Consider the following 21,501-nt stretch of genomic DNA (forward strand, 5'->3'; position numbering starts at 1 on the left):
ACAGTGTGGCAGGGCTCACTTGAGCTAACTTGCAGTGAAACTGAGATGAAAAATGTGTAAGGAAATGAGAATTATGGTGAAGTTTTTTTTTATTTATATGCTTAATACTTAATAGAATCATCAATTCTTTTGCTGAAACTATTGAAATTGATACCAATTTTCTCATTCTCAAACTTTGTTGCATTAGTCTAATTTTTAGATTTTGTAATAGTCTTTGACACTCGGAGCATAAAGGAAAATGAAGTAGGTAACTGTATAGTACTATTGCCTCTGAAGACCTGGATTCAACTTCACATGTGTCTCATGTATAGTAAATTAGGTAATTCATCCGCAGACAGATATTTTTAATTAAAAAGCCACTATTGAAGTTTGCTCTAACTAATCTGACTTTCATGATTGCTCATTACAGTGTGAGTTTTCCCATCTGTGTTCTATATTTGATTATTCTGTATTTTAACTATTTTGCATCATAAATGTTGCAAAATTAAAGTGAAATTTAAAGTATCCTGATGTTCTAATTCTGAGCTTCTGCAGTGAAGCTATATGATTTTTTTGTACTACTTTCTAGTATTGTTGTTGTAATTTGAAGTAGGCTGACACTTGTATAAATATGTGCAGCTAAAACAGTGTTGCAGCAGAAGAGCTGTCGTCCACCTGTTCCTATTTCCAATGCAACTAAACGAAGTTTCATGGCTAGTCCAGCTAGTACAAGTCCAGCAGACCTGCAGCCTTCAATTCAACTACCCCCAGAAGCTTGCAACAGGTATTACCTGCACCCTGAAGAATCTGACTGTCTGTAAGTCTGTCTTTCTGTCTCTAGATTCATCGTCTTGCTTCTATTTCCAGTTGGGTAATCCAGGAATTTCTCTTACTGCTAAATTATCTGGTTTTGTTATATATGTGAGTTTAAGGTCTTTGCACTCAGTCTCTAAAACGTGCACAAGTCTCAAGTTTAAGGAAATATTTGACAGTGGTATATGTGATTTTTATAGCATGAGTGGAAAAACTCTAATCGTGATAGCAATAAATTAAAAGCTGGACTAATTCTCTGTTAGGCAAAATTTTAAAAAGGAAAGCTATTCTGGAATGGCAATGTTACTGGTAATTTCTTATGAATGACCATACAGAAAACAAAACAAAAACCCAAACTGAAATCAGTCTACTGTATGGACAGAAGAAGAAGAAGAGAACAGTAAGCAAGAGAAATGTTTGAGGGGAAAAAAGACTAGTTTGGATCTCCGTTCTAATGTTGCTTTCCATGCTGATAACTGTAAGTCTTCTAATGGTTACTGGCAATTCTGGGGTAGAGAAGCCTTTTTCCCTCAAAAATGGTAGCATACCTAGCTGTTCTTCTTCGAGTGACGGTACGGCTTCATGATTCCTATTCTTTGTAGAGGATGGAGATGCACCTTCTGGTGGACTGTTCTTATGAGAGGTAGTAGCATTATTCAGTACAGAGGAAAGTGGACTGAGAGAAGGAACTTATCTATGCTAAAGCCTAGAAAACCATTAGCTAGACCAAGTCAAGGACTACCATCTCTTCAGATGATGTTGATCAGGACACAAATAGGGGCGTGTAAAAATTGCCTTACTGGATCAGACCATTGATTCATTTAGCACATTATCATGCCTCAATGACCATACAAGCTGCCAGGAAAAAAATGGTGAAGAACCCTGAGGTGGACAGTTTGCAATAACCTGCCCACTGGGGACATTCCTTCCTAATCTCCTCAGAAATTGGTTTGTGCCCTGAAGCACGGGTGTTTATATGCCTTCAAATCTTTTTTTTAAATAATCCTATCTAATGTAGCCATGGATGTTCTGAGTATTCATATAAATGTCCAATCCTTTTATGAATTCTGTTAAGGTTTTGGCCTCAATGATACCTTATGGCAATGAATCCCACAAATTAATTGTTGTGTAAATTTTTCCTTTTCAATTTTAAAGTTGCAGCCTTTCAAATTCATCAACATTTACCTTTTCATATATTATGAAAGGGGGTAAATAGGACCAACTAGTTTATCTTCTCTTTATTTTATACATTATGACCCCCCTTTTTTTTGTTTCCCCTAAACTAAATGGTCCCAGTCTTTTCAGTCTCTCTTCATACGGACACTTTCTTTTCTTGCTTCTAATACGTTTTATTACTGTCTCTGAACCTTGTTTGTTACTACTATATCTCTTGTCAGGGAATGTGAAAGGTGGGGACATACCAATGGCATATTATTTTCAGTATTACTTTCCATTATAATCCTTACGCAGTCTAACATTTTAACTTTTTTCACAACTGTTGCATGTAAAGCAAAGGGATTGGTTGAACTATCCATAGTGACAAGCAGGTCTTTCCCCTGAGTTGTTAGTTAACTTAGAACCCACTAAATTGTATGAAAGTTCAAGCTGTTATTTTAGAGAGAACTATTGATTAAGAAGTTGAGGTAGCAGAACTGTGGATGGTAGCACTTTAGGAGCCAGTCTGTTAGTCATTTTGTCTTTTGATGCAACAACCACAAAAATCTGCTACAGCATGGCATTTTGGTTTTGCCTTGTAACCCTGTAGCTTTCATGACAACATGTATATTATTTTCACATACTCATGACAATATATTTAGCTTTGGCACCCATCATATTGCAGATGGTTGCTTCAGTTTAACAGCCTATTCTGGATATGTAAAATCTCTCTAACTGATTTGGGTTAAAACTCTCTGGATTTCTTTTCGAATATTCTATTCTCTATCAGATTTAATCATAAGATTAAACTAAAATCTTAACTCTAGGTTACTTTTGAAGAGGTGTAAGAATATAAAATTACTCAATCTTCCCTTGGTCCTCTTTCTATTAGTCATACATGTATTTGTCTCAAGTGTATTGTTAAATGAGTTGCATAGTAAGATCACTGCATGTGAATAAGTAAAACATGTCAATTTGATTTCCAGTAGTAGACTGAAATGTATAATACTGTAACTGAAATACTGATTTTAATTTTTCATATGCGGCTTAGAATAACTTTCACCAGTTCTTTTATTCAGTGATACGTTTTTGCTTGGCAAGAATGGTAGGCTATCAGGTAACTTTCCTAGTATGTCACTTTCCTTCTACCTTTCTAGAAAAGGTTTTCTCATGGAAGTGATTAAGTTTTTTGTTTCTTTCCTTAGTGGCAAAGGAAGCCCTGCCTTTAGCCCATCCCATCCATTACTGCCTTTGAGACAGAAGCAACAGAAATCACTGCAAGGGGAGGATAGCTCCGGTAAGCCTTCCATCTCAAATTTGTATGACAATGTCCAGTGAGTTTTCTACACTGGATCACATCTATCCCTTAACATGTGACACTGTCAGAAATTTTTTTTCCTGGATTTAGAGACTCTGACTTAAACCTTTTTATGAACATACATATTTTTAGAGTTGATATAATCCTTTGTATACTGCAGTATTTGCCTTAAAGATGGATAAATAGAGGCCATATTGGTTATTGTATTTTTAAAAGGCTTAATAATGATCTGTAATACAGTATTCAGAGAATCCATCTGAATTTTCAGAGGCTTTTAAAAACATAGGCATACTGAGAACATAATGAATTATAAATGCAGACCTCTTTTTGGCAGGAATTAGGCTGCGTGTTCATCTAGTGAATATAAAGGTGACAAGGAGTCAGGATTCCTCCTATTCCCAGTGCTCTCACAGACTTGCTGCGTGAGTCTGGCAACTCACTTTATCATTCTGCAATATTGTGTATGTTGTTAAGCAGAACTGACTTTTGAGGATGGATTCATCAATCTGGAAGATGTTGAACAAGAAGTAGCCAAGGTTGGAAGGGACCTCAGGAGGTCATCTAGTCCAAACCCCTGCTCAAAGCAGGACCAATCCCCAATTTTTGCCCCGATCCCTAAATGGCCCCCTCAAGGATTGAACTCACAACCCTGGGTTTAGCAGGCCAATTCTCAAACCACTGAGCTATCCCTCCCCCCTTAATTCAGGGGAAAGGTGGGGAGATGAGTTGCATTTGTTGCTATATGTGGTTCATAAGTGAACAATCTAAAATTGAATTAAGCAACAGTCAATCAATATGCAGTCAAATATGTATCTATTGTGGTTAAAGATTGCTTCAGAATTTAATATTGACCATATAAATTTCTTGATATGAAAGGGATTTTTAAGATGTCTTCAAGAAAAATATTGTAAGAGTGCAAAGTATTATCAATATAATTTGTTTCAAAAGTGAGTGTGCTTCTTAATTAAATGTATAAGAAATGAACACACACAATTTGAGTTTCTTGGACAAAAAAAGCAGCAGCTTATCTGAAAGGTGTGGAGAACTTTGACAAAAGGGTTAGGAAATAAGATGGTTGTCAGTAAAAGCATATTTACTCAATGTTCCAATATGTTTTGCATGTCTTTATATTGAGAATTATTTTTTAAAAATGGCTGTATGAAAGGATCATATTCATATTCAAGGAATGGAAAGAACTTGCAGCCAGAGGGAACAGGGGACAGACTGGAGAATAGCACTGTCACCAGGAAAAGGCAGGTCTATGTGATCGGGGACTCTTTATTGAGAAGAATAGACAGGCCTGTAACTAGAGCTGATCCTGAGAATAGAAGGGTGTGCTGTCTTCCGGGTGCTAAGATACGGGATGTAGACCTGAGGTTGAAAAGGATCCTAAAGGGAGCAGGAAAGAATCCCCTAATTATCCTTCATGTGGGAACAAATGATACAGCTAGATTCTCGCTGGAAAGTATTAAGGGAGACTATGCTAGGCTGGGGAAGACGCTTAAGGAAATTGAGGCTCAGGTGATCTTTAGCGGGATCCTTCCTGTTCCTAGAGAAGGGCAACAAAGGTGTGACAAGATTATGACTGTCAACAGATGGCTTAGGCAGTGGTGCTATAAGGAGGGCTTTGGGATGTATGGCCACTGGGAGGCATTCACGGACAGAGGACAGTTCTCTCGGGATGGACTTCATCTGAGTAGGGAAGGAAATAGACTTCTAGGATCGAGGCTGGCACAACTGATAAAGAGAGCTTTAAACTAGGAATTGGGGGGAGATGGATGGGAGATGTCCAGAAAATCTCCACGCCAGATTTTAGCATTGAGAGGGAAGAAGATGAAGTAAGAAAGGATACAGCCGCGGGTAGGAGAATGTATATAAGGAGCGAGGGCAGTGTGGATACTAGTCTAATAGGTTATACTGGCTGTAGAATGACTGTGCCTAATAGGGTACAAAATGTGAGCGAGGCCAAACAACAAAAAATTAAGATGTTTGTACACCAATGCGAGGAGTCTAGGTAACAAAATGGAGGAACTAGAGCTACTGGTGCAGGAAGTGAAACCAGATATTATAGGGATAACAGAAACATGGTGGAATAGTAGTCATGACTGGACTACAGGTATTGAAGGGTATGTGCTCTTTAGGAAAGACAGAAACAAAGGTAAAGGGGGTGGAGTAGAATTGTATATCAATGATGAGGTAGAATGTAAAGAAATAAGAAGCGATGCAATGGATAAGACAGAGTCCGTCTGGGCAAAAATTATATTGGGGAAGAAAACTAGTAAAGCCTCTCCTACGATAGTGCTTGGGGTGTGCTATAGACTTCCGGGATCTAATTTGGATATGGATAGAGCCCTTTTTAATGTCTTTAATAAAGTAAATACTAATGGAAACTGCATGATCATGGGAGACTTTAACTTTCCAGAAATAGACTGGAGGACCAGTGCTAGTAATAATAATAGGGCTCAGATTTTCCTAGATGCGATAGCTGATGGATTCCTTCATCAAGTAGTTGCTGAACCGACTAGAGGGGATGCCATTTTAGATTTAATTTTGGTGAGTAGTGAGGACCTCATAGAAGAAATGGTTGTAGGGGACAATCTTGGCACAAGTGATCATGAGCTAATTCAGTTCAAACTAAATGGAAGGATTAACAAAAATAAATCTGCAACTAGGGTTTTTGATTTCAAAAGGGCTGACTTTCAAAAATTAAGGAAATTAGTTAGGGAAGTGGATTGGACTGAAGAACTTATGGATCTAAAGGTAGAGGAGGCCTGGGATTACTTTAAATCAAAACTGCAGAAGCTATCGGAAGCCTGTATCCCAAGAAAGGGGAAAAAATTCATAGGAAGGAGTTGTAGACCAAGCTGGATGAGCAAGCATCTTAGAGAGGTGATTAAGAAGAAGCAGAAAGCATACAGGGAGTGGAAGATGGGAGGGATCAGCAAGGAAAGCTACCTAATTGAGGTCAGAACATGTAGGGATCAAGTGAGACAGGCTAAAAGTCGAGTAGGGTTGGACCTTGCAAAGGGAATTAAAACCAATAGTAAAAGGTTCTATAGCCATATAAATAAGAAGAAAACTAAGAAGGAAGAAGTGGGGCCGCTCCACACTGAGGATGGAGTGGAGGTTAAAGATAATCTAGGCATGGCCCAATATCTAAACAAATACTTTGCCTCAGTCTTTAATAAGGCTAAAGAGGATCTTGGGGATAATGGTAGCATGACAAATGGGAAGGAGGATATAGAGGTAGATATTACCATATCAGAGGTAGAAGCGAAACTGAAACAGCTTAATGGGACTAAATCGGGGGGCCCAGATAATCTTCATCCAAGAATATTAAAGGAATTGGCACCTGAAATTACAAGCCCATTAGCAAGAATTTTTAATGAATCTGTAAACTCAGGAATAGTACCGAATGATTGGAGAATTGCTAATATAGTTCCTATTTTTAAGAAAGGAAAAAAAAGTGATCCGGGTAACTACAGGCCAGTTAGTTTGACATCTGTAGTATGCAAGGTCCTGGAAAAAATTTTGAAGGAGAAATTGTTAAGGACATTGAAGTCAATGGTAAATGGGACAAAATACAACATGGTTTTACAAAAGGTAGATCGTGCCAAACCAACCTAATCTCCTTTTTTGAAAAAGTAACAGATTTTTTTTAGATAAAGGAAATGCAGTGGATCTAATTTACCTAGATTTCAGTAAGGCATTTGATACCGTGCCACATGGGGAATTATTATTTAAATTGGAGAAGATGGGGATCAATATGAACATCAAAAGGTGGATAAGGAATTGGTTAAAGGGGAGACTGCAACGGGTCCTACTGAAAGGCGAACTGTCAGGTTGGAGGGAGGTTACCAGTGGAGTTCCTCAGGGATCGGTTTTGGGACGAGTCTTGTTTAATCTTTTTATTACTGACCTTGGCACAAAAAGTGGGAGTGTGCTAATAAAGTTTGCAGATGATACAAAGCTGGGAGGTATTGCCAATTCGGAGAAGGATCGGGATATTATACAGGAGGATCTGGATGACCTTGTAAACTGGAGTAATAGTAATCGGATGAAATTTAATAGTGAGAAGTGTAAGGTTATGCATTTAGGGATTAATAACAAGAATTTTAGTTATAAATTGGGGACGCATCAATTAGAAGTAACGGAAGAGGAGAAGGACCTTGGAGTATTGGTTGATCATAGGATGACTATGAGCTGCCAATGTGATATGACTGTGAAAAAAGCTAATGCGGTTTTGGGATGCATCAGGAGAGGCATTTCCAGTAGGGATAAGGAGGTTTTAGTACCGTTATACAAGGCACTGGTGAGACCTCACCTAGAATACTGTGTGCAGTTCTGGTCTCCCATGTTTAAAAAGGATGAATTCAAACTGGAGCAGGTACAGAGAAGGGCTACTAGGATGATCCGAGGAATGGAAAACTTGTCTTATGAAAGGAGACTTAAGGAGCTTGGCTTGTTTAGCCTAACTAAAAGAAGGTTGAGGGGAGATATGATTACTCTCTCTAAATATATCAGAGGGATAAATATAGGAGAGGGAGAGGAATTATTTAAGCTCAGCACCAATGTGGACACAAGAACAAATGGGTATAAACTGGCCACCAGGAAGTTTAGACTTGAAATCAGACGAAGGTTTTTAACCATCAGAGGAGTGAAGTTTTGGAATAACCTTCCAAGGGAAGCAGTGGGGGCAAAAGATCTCTCTGGTTTTAAGATTCTACTCGATAAGTTTATGGAGGAGATGGTATGATGGGATAATGGGATTTTGGTAAGTAATTGATCTTTAAATATTCAGGGTAAATAGGCCAAATCCCCTGAGATGGGATATTAGATGGATGGGATCTGAGTTACTATAGAAAATTCTTTCCTGGGTATCTGGCTGGTGAATCTTGCCCATATGCTCAGGGTTTAGCTGATTGTCATATTTGGGGTCGGGAAGGAATTTTCCTCCAGGGCAGATTGGAGAGGCCCTGGAGGTTTTTTGCCTTCCTCTGTAGCATGGGGCATGGTTGACTTGAGGGAGGCTTCTCTGCTCCTTGAAGTCTTTGAACCATGATTTAAGGACTTCAATAGCTCAGACATGGGTGAGGTTTTTCATAGGAGTGGGTGGGTGAGATTCTGTGGCCTGCGTTGTGCAGGAGGTCAGACTAGATGATCAGAATGGTCCCTTCTGACCTTAGTATCTATGAATCTATAAGTTTTGTGTTTATAATTAAAATAAATGCTAGATGACTTGTTTTATACTTGATATTAAGGATTTCTTTATACCTGTATTGTCTACAGTCCTCCTAAAACACATCCATTTATTGCAGGTTAGCTTTTACTTTTCATATCTGTTTTAAATATTGAATTTGGCTTTATTTCATTTTTTCCTGCTTAAGTGTACTAAGGTTTACCTGTTTTATGCTGCCATCTCTTGGTGATGTTGTTTATTGTGTTTAATGTTTTAAAATGATGATATAAAAACGCCATTTCCAAAGCTTTCAGTAAACATTTAAAAAATATTATAGGTCATAGACATCGTTCTAATTCTTTGACACGAGTTGATGGGCAGCCACGAGGTTCAGTTCTTGCATGGCCAGAGAAAAAACCCAGGTAATTGCTCTGTTTGATGTAAGAACTTCCTTTGTTCAGAAAGGGGGGTTAGATTATATGGCAAGTTGACTGCAGTAGTGTAGTCTGAATTGTTGGGAGCCAGGCATATGTAGTATATTTAACTTTATTTAAACACACTGGCCTACATGTTCAGAGGTGATTGGTGATTTGGGTGCCTCAATCTTTGGGTGACAATTTGAGATGCCTAAAGGGATGTGATTTTTTTTCAGAAAGTAGCAAACACTGCCCAGGCTCTCAAGGTCAAGGCATCTCAAATTGCCACCTGGTATCACTAGTCACTCTTGATGTAGGCCAGATTTTTATATGTTGTAGTCGCTGCAAATTTTTTACTTTTGCATCAGTAGATTCTCTTTAATGGCTCTGTCTCTTCTAGGCCTCTGTCTCAGCCAACACCATTTGCTCTTCATCATGCCACAAGTAGCGATGTGGACCCTGGATCTGGTGATAGTATTAGCTTGGCTAGATCAATCAGTAAAGACAGCCTAGCTTCAAATATTGTCAATCTAACTCCAAAACACCAGTCTTATCCTTCATCAATGAAAACGAATGGAAAAAGCTTGCTGAATAATGTTGAAATTGAGGATGAAGATGAAGAACTTATTGCAATAATCAGATCTGATGAACTTCCAGACCGGGGTGATCTCGACCTGAAGACTGTATCATCCAGGGCACCTAGCCTAGTTGCAACCGCATGGTCTTCAAAAACACAAAGTGAGGCCATAGAAAGCAAACCAGATAGTTTTTATTTAGAACCTTTAATGCCTGCAGTCCTAAAACCAGCAAAGGAAAAACAAATGATCAATAAAGAGGATGAGTGTGGCGAGGGGAAACAAAGGGGCTTCATAACAAAAAGACTAAATGAGGGGCACGTCCCTATGGTCCGTAAAAAAGCAAATAGCAGTCATGGGGATCATGATATTAATAGGACTTTTACTCCAATTTCTAGTTCTGATTTCACCGCAGTTGCAGCTCCTTGTACTGCAGATTCAATGACGCTCTTCGAGGCAGGATTAGAAGCTCCTAGTCTGTTAGCTAGTAGCAGTTTAGAGCCTTCATCTCAGGAGCAATCCACTGGAGGATTCTTCCTTCATACTGCCAAAGTTGATGAAGATGTAACAAGCAAAGTCAATGTCAGCTATGTGAAAAGTACTAATCCACATGTTCCCAGTACCACATGGACTATGGTGAGACAAGATTCTGATTCAGATCTCGATGCAGAGGTGGCTGAACAAGATTTGGTGGTGGTAGGTGACCATCCAGTAGCCACTAAATATATAGGTGAAGAAGAATCGGCAAAGTTACAAGAGGATATGAAGGTAAAGGAACACGAAGATAAGGATGATGCCAGTGGACGTTCAAGTCCATGTCTGAGTACAATTTCTCAAGTTAGCAGTGTGTCCATGACTAGTGGGAGTGTCAGAATGACTAACTTTGCAGAACGGAAGCTCCAAAGACTTAATAGCTATGAAACAAAGTCCAGTACAAGTAGTTCCCAAAAGACCACGCCAGATGGGTCAGAGAGCTGCCCAGCACCATTAACGACATGGAAACAAAAGCGAGAGCAAAGCCCCACCAGACAAAATAAAGATAACGTCAATCTCTTGGCTTCTGAACTGGTACAGCTCCACATGCAGTTGGAGGAGAAGCGAAGAGCAATAGAAGCTCAAAAGAAAAAAATGGAGGCTCTATCTGCTAGGCAGCGACTAAAGCTGGGTAAGGCAGCTTTCTTGCATGTTGTTAAAAAAGGGAAAGCTGTTGATGTTCCACAGCCACTTAAACCAGAACACTTTGCAAAAGAATACTCTCGGAAAAGTGGTGAAGATTTAGATGATGTGTCTTTGAGTTCAAAGTCTGAGGAATTTCTCATAAGAGAGGAAGAGAGAGAAGAAATGCTTTATGATTCACAAGAAGTAACAAAAGTGAAAATGCAAGAAAACATAGCTTTTGTTGAGCTACACAAACCAAAAGACTCTGCTGCTATGCATGAAATAGAAAAAAGCAAGATTATTTCTGCTGCTCTTCTAGAAGATAATGGTGCTGAAGTGGTGGATATAAATGAATGTGATCTTTCCATTGAAAAACTAAATGAAACAATCAGTACACTTCAGCAGGCTATATTAAAGATTTCTCACCAGCAAGAACTTCTTATGAAATCTCCAACGGTACCATCACCAAGTACAAGAAATAACTCACAGGACCAAAAGGTAAAACCATCAATTCATTTTGTTGAACCCCTCTCTCCAACTGGAATGAACAATCTTCGTAAACCACCTCGACTTGTTCAAGGACGGAGTCCTCGCTCTGGAAGACCAGTTGAATTGAAAATTGCTAAAGACAGACATCAAAACTCAACACGTATTAAAACCCCAACACAAAGTGTAGAAACCTTACCACATTTAAGACCATTTCCATCTAATAATCCATTCAAGACACCAACAGAAACTGGTTTTGAAAATAGTCCAGATAATGGAAGTGGTTCTCTAGATAAGTTTTTCTTTGATAGCTATAGATGCCATGATGAGAGTAATCAACGGGCATGTGTTCTTTCCACTTCCAAAGATGCAAATATTATCTCTGAAATGAGCAAAGATATGAACAGCAGTTTAAAAGAAGGATTAAATTCTTCCGATGGCTCAGGAAAAGAAAACGTCCCATTGGATGAACCACTGAGAAGCAAGGTTAATCTCATAGAAGTAGACCTGTCTGACTTAAAAGCCCCGGATGAAGAAGGAGAAATTGAAAGTCAGGATAGCTCTACAGACATAATTAATGAAGGTGATCAGAAGTCTGGGGTAGGGTTTTTCTTCAAGGTAAGCATAGGACATTTTCATATATATGAAGCATCATTAGACATTTGTTTAATATTAGAATCTAGTGTGTCTGTTTATTCCTCAAACTCCTTTGGCCCAACTCACCACAGTATGGATGCACTTTTATGATAAAACTTGAATCTGAAAAAAGCTTTTTGTATAGGAAAGAGTTTTTTAAACCCATGGGTGAAATCCTGGCCTAATTGAAGTCAATGGCAAAGCTCCTGTTGATTTCAAAGGCACCAGGAATTCACTCCATATTTTCTTTTTTTTAACTAATACGGACAAAGGGATTTATTTTCTATATTCAGAAGATAAATGCAATGGGAAGAATACATTTCTTGTATTACATGTATATTTTATGAAAGTAACTTACTATTGCTCATTTACCATCCTGCTCTCAAAAGTTGGGATAAGGAAAAAAGAATTGGCTGCAATACACATTTCATTTTCACTATCCAGTTATTAGATCGGGTGGGCAAACTTTTTGGCCCAAGGGCCACATTGGGGTTCCAAAACTATATGGAGGGCTGGGTAGGGAAGGCTGTGTTTTCCCCAAACAGCCACCCCCATCCGCTCCCTCCCACTTTCTGCCCCGACTGCCCCGCTCTGAACCCCTGACCCATCCAACCCCTCTTGCACTTTGTCCCCTGACCCCCCCCCAGGATCCCACCCCCTATCCAACCACCCCTTCTCTCTGTGCCCTGACCCCTATCCACATCCCCACCCCTTAACAGGCCCCCTGGGACTTCCATGCCAATCCAGCCCCCCCGTACCTCCTTCCCTGACTGCCCCCCCAAACCTCCACCCCATCCAACCGCCCCCTGCTCTCTGTCCCCTGACTGCCCCCTGGGACGCCCCGCCTCCTTACCATGCTGGAGCCAGCCACGCCGCTGCGCTGGCAGGCAGGAGCAGTGGGCCGGAGTGCTGGCGGCGCAGCGCGCTGGGGCTGCAGGGGAAGGGCTGGGGACTAGCCTCCGCAGCCAGGAGCTTAGGGGCCGGGCAGGATGGTCCCATGGGCCGGATGTGGCCTGTGGGCCATAGTTTGCCCACCTCTGCATTAGATGGATTTTCATCATGTGATGTATGAAGCTGGATATAATTTCAACAATCTGTTAACTTCATGACTAAATTCCATGCTACTGGAGGCGTATTAAATGGTCATTTACTTCTGGTGATTCAGTTTCCAGACATCATCTGATACTCTTCAATCTGTATAACGTGAGCCATGGTGGTAGAAATAATGGAAACAATATTAAAATATTTTAAAAGCCTGTTAAAGGTATATACCTTCCAGATACATAAACTGCATTCTGTTATTTTAAGGTTTGTTGTGGGATACATGAAACTGTCTGAGGTAAATAATTAAAAATAACTGTTTTTTGTTCATTTAAACATCCCGTCAAACAAATAATTGGGTTCCCCATGAGATGATTTAAGACTAATCTGTCACTACCATTTTGTCTTGCATCCCGGGAACTCTAAGAAGCATCTTCAAGGTTGCAGAAATACTTCATCTGCAATTTTGGAATTGTTTGACTCTCCATTTGGTGTTCTGAGGTAACTGTAGCTTGAAATATTTACCTAACACCAGGAAGTTGCAAACATACAAAAGATGGATGTTGTGACTGGTAGTTCCTGGCAGATGTAAACGCATGCACTGGTGAAAAATTTGTGTGACGTATGCCCAGCTGCTGGAAAATGAGAATTTTGATATTATCTGACAAACTTCTTGTATCTACCTCCTATTTCCAGTGAGTTGAGGAGGAGAGGGAGCTCTACATCTTTTTCTCTTTCTTGCTCTCTTGCCCAGGCTGCTGGAAGGGGCTGGAAGGTTTCTTTCCTCCATCCACTGGCTGATATTAAGAAAAAACTTTTTCCTTTATTGATCTCTTCCATCCTACATTTTCTGGAGGCTTTTTTCCCCCAAATGTGTGCCTTTTTGAAAACATAAATTCTGTCTTTTGTGTATTGAAATCGTTTCTCTGCTGCTCATCTGTTGAGCTGGACAGGGTATAGAATTATTTGTATAACTGGTCATAAAAATTTCAGCAAAGCATTTTTGATCAGCATTAGCCTATTCATCAAAATTAAAACATTTGGCAGGACCACATCAATTGTGACAAAATTTTGACAGAACCGTACCTCCAAGGCAGGTTTCAAAACCTGCCTGGTTTCCTTTTAGCTTACCTGCCCAACATGTCAGCCGCCCTCGTTATGGGCTGGGTTTTCAGGCTCCTAGCTCCTTGGCAGCCTAGACTTCTATTCTCCTTGCTCAACAGCTGCCTGAGCTCCCAGAGCTTCCATGACCGTATGGGCTGCCTCAGAGTTGGGACTGCCAGGGTCCCCAACACCCAGTAGAGGTGTGCAGAGAATGGTAATTTTGTTACATGGAGAATTTAGAAATTTCCAGGTTTTTCTCCAGATTGGCACAAAACCATATCTTGAAATCCTCTGCTAAAGGGAATTACTGTTTCCCAGCCAGCTCTAATTATCTATACTGTAAAAGACTTAACACGGCTGCTACTCTGAAACCTGTCTATATTGTGGTACTGCATAGGAGCCTAGGTCCTGGACCAGGAGCCCATTGTGTAAGGCACTGTACAAACATATAACAAAAGGATGCTTCTTGCTCCAAGGATATTAAATCTAAGTAATGTACTAACAGGCCTTCTTTATTTCATCACTAGCTCTAGAATGTGTAAGGGCAAGTTATTAGAGCTGAATTATATTAATGCTATGATATTTATAGAAGCACTAAATATTTTTCAAATGTAATATTCTTTGCAGCTGTTAAAATTTAAAGAAGCTACTAGGATATTGTGTATGCTTGCGTTTCTCTATAATATTAATTATAGTGAGTATAACAAGCATGGCAACTTCACAATGTCTTTTAAATTCTAATTAAATTAGTTTGAAAGAGAAGCTGTTTAAACTTCAGTGAATTTGATTTTTGCCTTGGTATAGTATAGTTTGGTAGTAATTCACTCCAGTAAGTACATTTGTAGAATAGAATTACTGATACAGGATATCCTGGCCAATGTGAAAATTACATTGCACAGTGTAGTTTGCAGTTTAAGATATGCTTCCTGCATTATGTATGTTTTGATAATGAAATTATAGTGGACTATGAGGCTGATTTTCCCCCTTGGATCTCCATGAACACTAGATGTGTATTTTTCACAAGATTTTCTTATTGAACAAAAATGCTGAAAACTACTTATGTAGTGCACAACTCCTTAACTTACTATATTGTGAAATCTGGAAAAGTATAGACTTCACTGGATATTTGGAAACTATTTTATACCAGGAGAGTAGATTATTGGAATGTAGCTTATACATTCCTCGAGGTACTCACAGAATAAAAATGAGCTTTTTGAAGTTTTCACTTCTGACCTCAAGTATTTGTTGATCTCCAGTGTCATTTCTCTTCTCTTACCTCCAAAGCTTTGTATCTTATGTGGAATTTCAATTCTGCAGGATGAACAGAAAGCAGAAGACGAACTAGCAAAAAAGCGCGCAGCATTCCTTTTAAAACAGCAGCGGAAAGCTGAAGAGGCTCGGATCCGAAAACAGCAGCTTGAGGCAGAAGTTGAACAAAAAAGAGACGAAGCCCGGTAAATGTAACATTTACACTGTGCTATGGAAAGGAATAATTTTACAGCCTATCTTTTTCCTTGAGAAAATGGGAAGTTACTGGATTCTGAAAACCATGTTTGCTTTTCAGTCGCAAAGCTGAAGAAGACCGAATACGAAAAGAGGAAGAGAAGGCCCGAAGAGAACTCATCAAACAAGAATACTTGAGAAAAAAACAGCAGCAAATTTTGGAAGAGCAAGGACTTGGAAAACCCAAATCAAAACCCAAGAAACCTAGGCCAAAGTCTGTCCATCGAGAAGAGTCGTACAGTGATTCAGGAACAAAGTGTTCTTCTACACGTAAGTGTTTTTTCATTCCCACTTGAGTCTGCAATCTGTTTTAGCAAAATCGTATTTCATGTCGTCTTTTTTTCCTATAGCTGATAATCTAAGTAGTGCTCAGTCTGGTTCCAGCCTGTCTTTGGCCTCAGCAGCAACTACTGAACCTGAAAGCGTACACTCTGGTGGCACTCCTTCCCAACGGTAAAGACAATTAAAAATAAATCGCATATTATGAAATAGGACTGGGATGAAATGTTGATGATGTAATGAATAATTCTTAATTTATTTTATAAAATTATTAATAGGCATAAAATGGCATATGGATGGGATTCTTCATCTGTTCTATTTGGATCTAAATTTTTTTATAATACACATTACCTTGTATTCATCTTTTAAAAATAGGGATGATAGAAACTGGCCATCTTTTGGGAGGGACAGTTATGCTGGAGAAGAATTGCTTTTCTCATTTGAGAGAAAATGCCTGGTGAATGTGAAATAATTTATTTAACAAAAAACTCAAACTGGTGATCCCTGCTTTGCTCCAGCAGAGTAGAGTCAATGGAATCCTTACCAATATTGAGGAATCCAAGCAGAAACACAGAGAGAGATTGGGAAAATGCGTCAACAGCATCTTCAATTGCTTCAGTGGCAGAGTACACAGGTAAATGCTTCCATTTTAGGTTAATAATTTCTAAGTAGCAAGTATTAAATAATGTCAAACAAATAATAAAGGTTATGGTGTGATGAGTTCTTGTTTCTGGAAGCTCAGGTGTGTTAGAATGCTTGAATGTTTCAAAAGTGCCAGTGATCTAATTTAAATAGTGAATATTAGATATAGAAAATGCTTCAGATGTGTTTCATTTTAAATGTATTACTTTTTGCTATAATCAGAGCAAAATCCTTCAATATTTGGAGTTGCTGCAATAGGTAGGTAAAATCAACATTGTTGTAATAAATTTGGGAGAAACTTTTTGCTAATTTGTTCCATAAACACAATGCTTATAGTCTTGGTGGCTACTTGTGAGCTTCCTAGTTGTTAGCTGCTGAGCCAGAATGTTAGTTGCCTGATGTAGCTGCTGAGGGAATGGGGAAAGGATTTTAAAGTAGAAAATGGTTGCTCGGAAAGAGGGGATTCCCCAGAAGCCTAAAATTCCCACTAGAACTTTGCCAGCTTCTAATACAGATTCAGGTACATATGGAGGAATGAGGAACCCATCTGGGTTTATGCACTGGAAAGAGAATCCATCCATGACTGTGTTGAGCCCTTCAGTACATACAGGATAAACTTTTATTTAAAGTTACTTTTCACTTAGTTTTTTTAAATCCATGATGCTTCCTTAATGAAGTGATATTTTGCATCATAAACATGTAAGCCATTGTTCCCATCAATTTGAAACTGCAGCTCTTAGCTTTACGTATTTATTTAATAGAATTAAAATTTAAGAACCACTATTAAATTTACCTAGTTATAATATTTAGTAAATAACTTGTTTCTTATCTTTCTTAGGTCCAAAATTATTTAAAGAACCCAGCAGCAAGTCAAACAAACCAATTATTCACAACGCTATATCCCATTGCTGTCTTGCTGGAAAAGTGAATGAACCACATAAGAATTCAATATTAGAGGCAAGTAGTTATTTATTAAAACTGTGGTGTTAGTTTACTGCAGGTGCATTCATATAACCCGTAACGCTTATTTCATAATTTTGTTTAATAGCATGTTATCTTGAATGATCTTCCCATAACGTGCCTATGAAGTCAAGCATTTTGTTGTTTTCATTAACACAGCAGACTGATGTTCTTCTTTCTTCCTCCCTCCTTATTCCTCCCTTCCCCAAATCTGCATTTGGAAGAATTTTCTGCATGCTCCTATTTAAACTATTAGGAAAGTTGAAAATTAAGTTAAATTTTATTTGTTAAAATGTGGACGTTTCCATTTGGCAACATATGTATTCTGTGTAAAACGCATTCATTTACTTGGAGGTGGTCAGTGATGCAAAGTTAGGCAGAAGTAGGCTTTAAGGAAAGAAAAATGAACTTTAGTGTTTAAATGCTACAATGATGATATTAAAAAGCTAGATAGATGTGAAGGATGAGGCAAAAGGATAACCATTAAAAATTTTGAGGCAATTTCTTTTTATCACTGAGAAAAAAGACTTTGTCCCAGTTTGTGGAAATGATGTGTACTAAGATACTGTTATGAGCGGGGTTCGCTTGCATCAAAAAAGGATTTCATTTGTGATTTCTGAGATTTCTCAAATAAACTCAGTTTTGTTTCAGAACTATGTATAGTCTTACACCATCACAAACAATAATTTGCAAAAATTAAAAACAATATTTTATGTGAAGCAAGTAAATATAAATGCCCAAGGACTGCATTTCCAGAAGTCCTGATGTGATGTACATATGAGACTAACTGTACCATAACCCAAGGAAGGGCAGCTCTGCTTTGTGGTGGGGAGGAAGGAGGTCAGAAACCACTGTAACAAGGTGCTTGGTGGTCAGTTTTGCAGCAATGTCTCTCTCTTGCGCACGCGTGCACACACACACACTGGAGTGTGCATAACGGTATGCAACCTGAGTGGGGCAAGGCTCTTTGTTCCATGCAGTGAGGAAGCAGCACTCACCCTCCCTCCCTCCCCTACTGGAGGCGAATGGCAGGTTGGGTTAGGACTTGCTCTAGTCGCCCCTTTTTTCCACGCCACCGGAATTGGCTTCAGTGGCGTATGGTTTTTTCACCTTTCCCACAGTGGGTGTGAGGGAGGACCTTTTCTGGTGAATAGAAAAGGTGGTAGGCCATATGTCGCAACTTATTTTGTGAGGTTGGGTGGATGTTCAGTGCAGGTACTCCATAGGGAGGGCAGCCAGTGATCAGATAAATGGCCTGGTGAAGGACTTAAAAGGAGGTACTGGATAAAGGAGCAGATCAGGGGAGGGGGTTGGGGCGGCCGGTAAAAGCTTAGTGATCCTCTATGTGTTAGTCACCAGGAGATGCTCATATAGCAAGAGACTGTCAAGTTTTCATCCCTGTAGCCTAATGTAATTAGTGTATCCAATCCCTGTATTTTAAGCAATATATTATCATTGCAGGGTAGGATTTCTATGCTGTTAATATCAAATACAGAAGAAATTCAGTTAATTAGATCACTGTTTGTATATTGGATGGTACTGGTTTTTCCCTTTTGTCTCGCCCTTCCGTGTAATAATTTTTTTCAGAAGTTTATTCTAAACTTATTTTTAAATTTGACAACATTTAAAATAAGCAGAAGCGTAACAAAAATTGTTGACAAGAAAGTGTGCTGTCCCAATCTGATGAGGTTTTTGCATCCCATTGTTTTTAGCTTGGAGATTCCTCTTTTAATAGTTAAGTTCTTTCTGTGTCATGAGTTCTCCTTGTCTTCAGTATTACATTATATTGTTACATGGCAGATCAGCATCTCTTGTGCTCTGTATTAGTGTTATATCTGGAAAATCCAGCTTCTGATGTTAGAGGTCATGGGGAAAACATTATTTTAAATGTTTAACTTTTCAAAAATTCCAAATTAAGCAACTTTTAGTCTTCATATCTTTAATTTACTGAGTACCCAGTATTGTTTCATAGTCTTCTTTATGAATAGTCGTCCTAAGCATTTTTCTTTTTTAAAATATAGGAACTAGAGAAGTGTGATGCCAACCACTACATTATTTTGTTCCGTGATGCTGGCTGCCAGTTTAGAGCACTTTACTGCTACTACCCTGACACTGAAGAAATCTACAAGCTGACTGGAACAGGGCCAAAGAGCATCAATAAGAAAATGATTGACAAGCTTTATAAATATAGCTCCGACAGAAAACAGTTTAATGTAATTCCAGCCAAAACCATGTCTGTCAGCGTGGATGCTCTTACTATTCATAACTATTTGTGGCAAGCCAAGCGACCTGCAGTGCCAAAGAAGACTCAGACTCGTAAATGACACTGAATTTTTGGGGTGAAGATTACTGAATGGGATTACATTGAAAGAAAAAACGGTTATCGTTTTCCTCCAGTTGGGTATGAAATGTGCAGAACCGTAAACATTTTTGAGAGGCTTCTAAACAAAAACGATGGATGCAAGTAAATCAGAATGAAGGAGCAATGCCAGTGTTTTTTATGAATGATAAATCTGCTGTTACACCCAATGCTAACTACTGAGGCTTTCAAATGAGAGACTGCATGTAGCAAGATCTTTAATCAGTGGATTTCCTTTTACTTGAAGTTCTTCGTCGGTACAAATTGGGAATAATTTAGTTTGTTTTTCTCTCCACCTCTTTTCCCCATCACTCTTAAAGTTGGCAAGCTCTGAACTTCAGTAGAAGAATTGAAAACAGATCTTGGGTGGTAAGAGGGTTGTTGTTGGTTTTTTTTTTTTTTTAATGTTCTTTAGGGAAAATCATCTCGTGAGAATTTTTTTTGAGGAACTGTATAATATATCAGATTTTTGTACTGTATCTGCTGCCAACATTAAGTTCAGTGCTCAGATTTCTGAAAAAGCCCCAGCCCATGCTGCTCAGAACAAAGTTTACATACAGTATCTGTTCACTATAAGCACTGAAAGATTGCAAAGTCTGTCTTTTTTTAAAAAATAAAGTTTGCAAATTTAAAGATGAATATTTCTGGAACACAATCATGAAGAGGCATACAGGTGCTAATAGCTGGAATATGCCTGATCTGAAACTTGAGGCAAGCTGAGTGGAGCACAGTTACCATTATTTCAGTTTCAGGTAGTGTCCTAAAGATTTGTTTGCTTTAACAAAGACAGATTCTGGTAGATGTAGAACATTTCCACTGAGCACGTTATTCCTGTACGATGGTGCACTTAAAGATCACAAATTTTAATGTTTTTATTATGTCATGAAATGTAATTCTACTTTCTTTGTCCTGTCTTTATTCTGAATGAGCAGCATGCTCTAAAATGAAGAGTGTGTACATTTTTTTTTATTTGGGGTGATATATTAATATATATTGGTTTGTTTTCTCATTTAAAAGCAATTTTTGAACAGAAATTTGCATTTGTTTCAAAAGCCCAAATAAGTCAAATGGCTTTGATTTCTTTTCATGTTGAAATATTAAATCTTGAGTTATGACCTTAAAAATCTTTGTGGTGTTCAGCAGATGAAATTTTTATTTGGGGGGGCAACAGGGCATATTTGCAGTTTTATTTGTTAATGCTCTCATTTCCCTTTACTATCCATGCTTTAAAGTAACTAGAGTGCTGTAGCTACAACATAACTTATCCATTAGCAGCATGTTCCTACTACATCATACTTTGACACTACTACCTGAGGATTTTGTAGGTTTATAACTTTGGTTTGCACATGTTTACTTTATTTGAGGTGTTACTTGAATATATGTCTTTTAGCGCAGAGGGCACTATTCAAATCCTAGATATAAAACTGAAGCTCTAAAATACAATATAGTGTAATTATTAAACTTTACAAAGAATGGGAGTTATAAACTGAGTCGTGTACATAAGGGGGAAAATAGGGTACGTGATAAAATGCTAGCTAGAGCAAAGTGAAGGTCTTCCATTGCAGTCTTCTCAGTTCCTCTCCCCCTCCCCCCAATACTTTTTAAATAGGCTGCTGCAACTTTGTAAATTTTGTTGGATAGCTGGTTGCGTGTAAATATCTAAAGGCTTTATGATTTCTAAAGTGCTAAGTATTAAACACTATTATGAGTGTAATTTTTCAGTTACCATGCTTTTCATGCTTGTGCTTTATTTCTCACTGTTTGATATTATATACCATATTTATTTTATGAAGCACTGAAATTTAATAAAAATCATTAACTGATTTCCTTTTTTATTTCATGTGTACATTTTGTTGCAACATCCTGTCAAAGAACTAATAATAAGCTTTAAAGATGTG

At 38.5% G+C, this 21,501-nt stretch overlaps 1 protein-coding gene across 4 annotated transcripts in view; it reads left to right on the plus strand.

Moving 5' to 3' along the window:
• CAMSAP1 (calmodulin regulated spectrin associated protein 1) overlaps positions 1-21,430 on the plus strand; it is a 52,601-nt gene extending 31,171 nt beyond the window's left edge. For 2 of the 4 annotated variants that reach the window (XM_043499027.1, XM_038375114.2), the window contains exons 9-18: positions 619-796; positions 3,153-3,244; positions 8,782-8,866; positions 9,261-11,697; positions 15,178-15,314; positions 15,425-15,633; positions 15,714-15,816; positions 16,164-16,276; positions 17,123-17,241; positions 19,266-21,430. In XM_043499027.1, the coding sequence (XP_043354962.1) occupies positions 619-796; positions 3,153-3,244; positions 8,782-8,866; positions 9,261-11,697; positions 15,178-15,314; positions 15,425-15,633; positions 15,714-15,816; positions 16,164-16,276; positions 17,123-17,241; positions 19,266-19,568 (3,776 nt within the window). In that variant the 3' untranslated portion in view covers positions 19,569-21,430. The remainder of the gene's footprint in view (positions 1-618; positions 797-3,152; positions 3,245-8,781; positions 8,867-9,260; positions 11,698-15,177; positions 15,315-15,424; positions 15,634-15,713; positions 15,817-16,163; positions 16,277-17,122; positions 17,242-19,265) is intronic. The other 2 variants (XM_043499028.1, XM_043499029.1) reach the window with 2 other exon arrangements.
• The last annotated feature ends 71 nt before the right edge of the window (positions 21,431-21,501 follow it).

The sequence above is a fragment of the Dermochelys coriacea genome, chromosome 16 (assembly GCF_009764565.3).
Source record: "Dermochelys coriacea isolate rDerCor1 chromosome 16, rDerCor1.pri.v4, whole genome shotgun sequence".
NCBI classification, from domain to species: Eukaryota; Metazoa; Chordata; order Testudines; family Dermochelyidae; genus Dermochelys; species Dermochelys coriacea.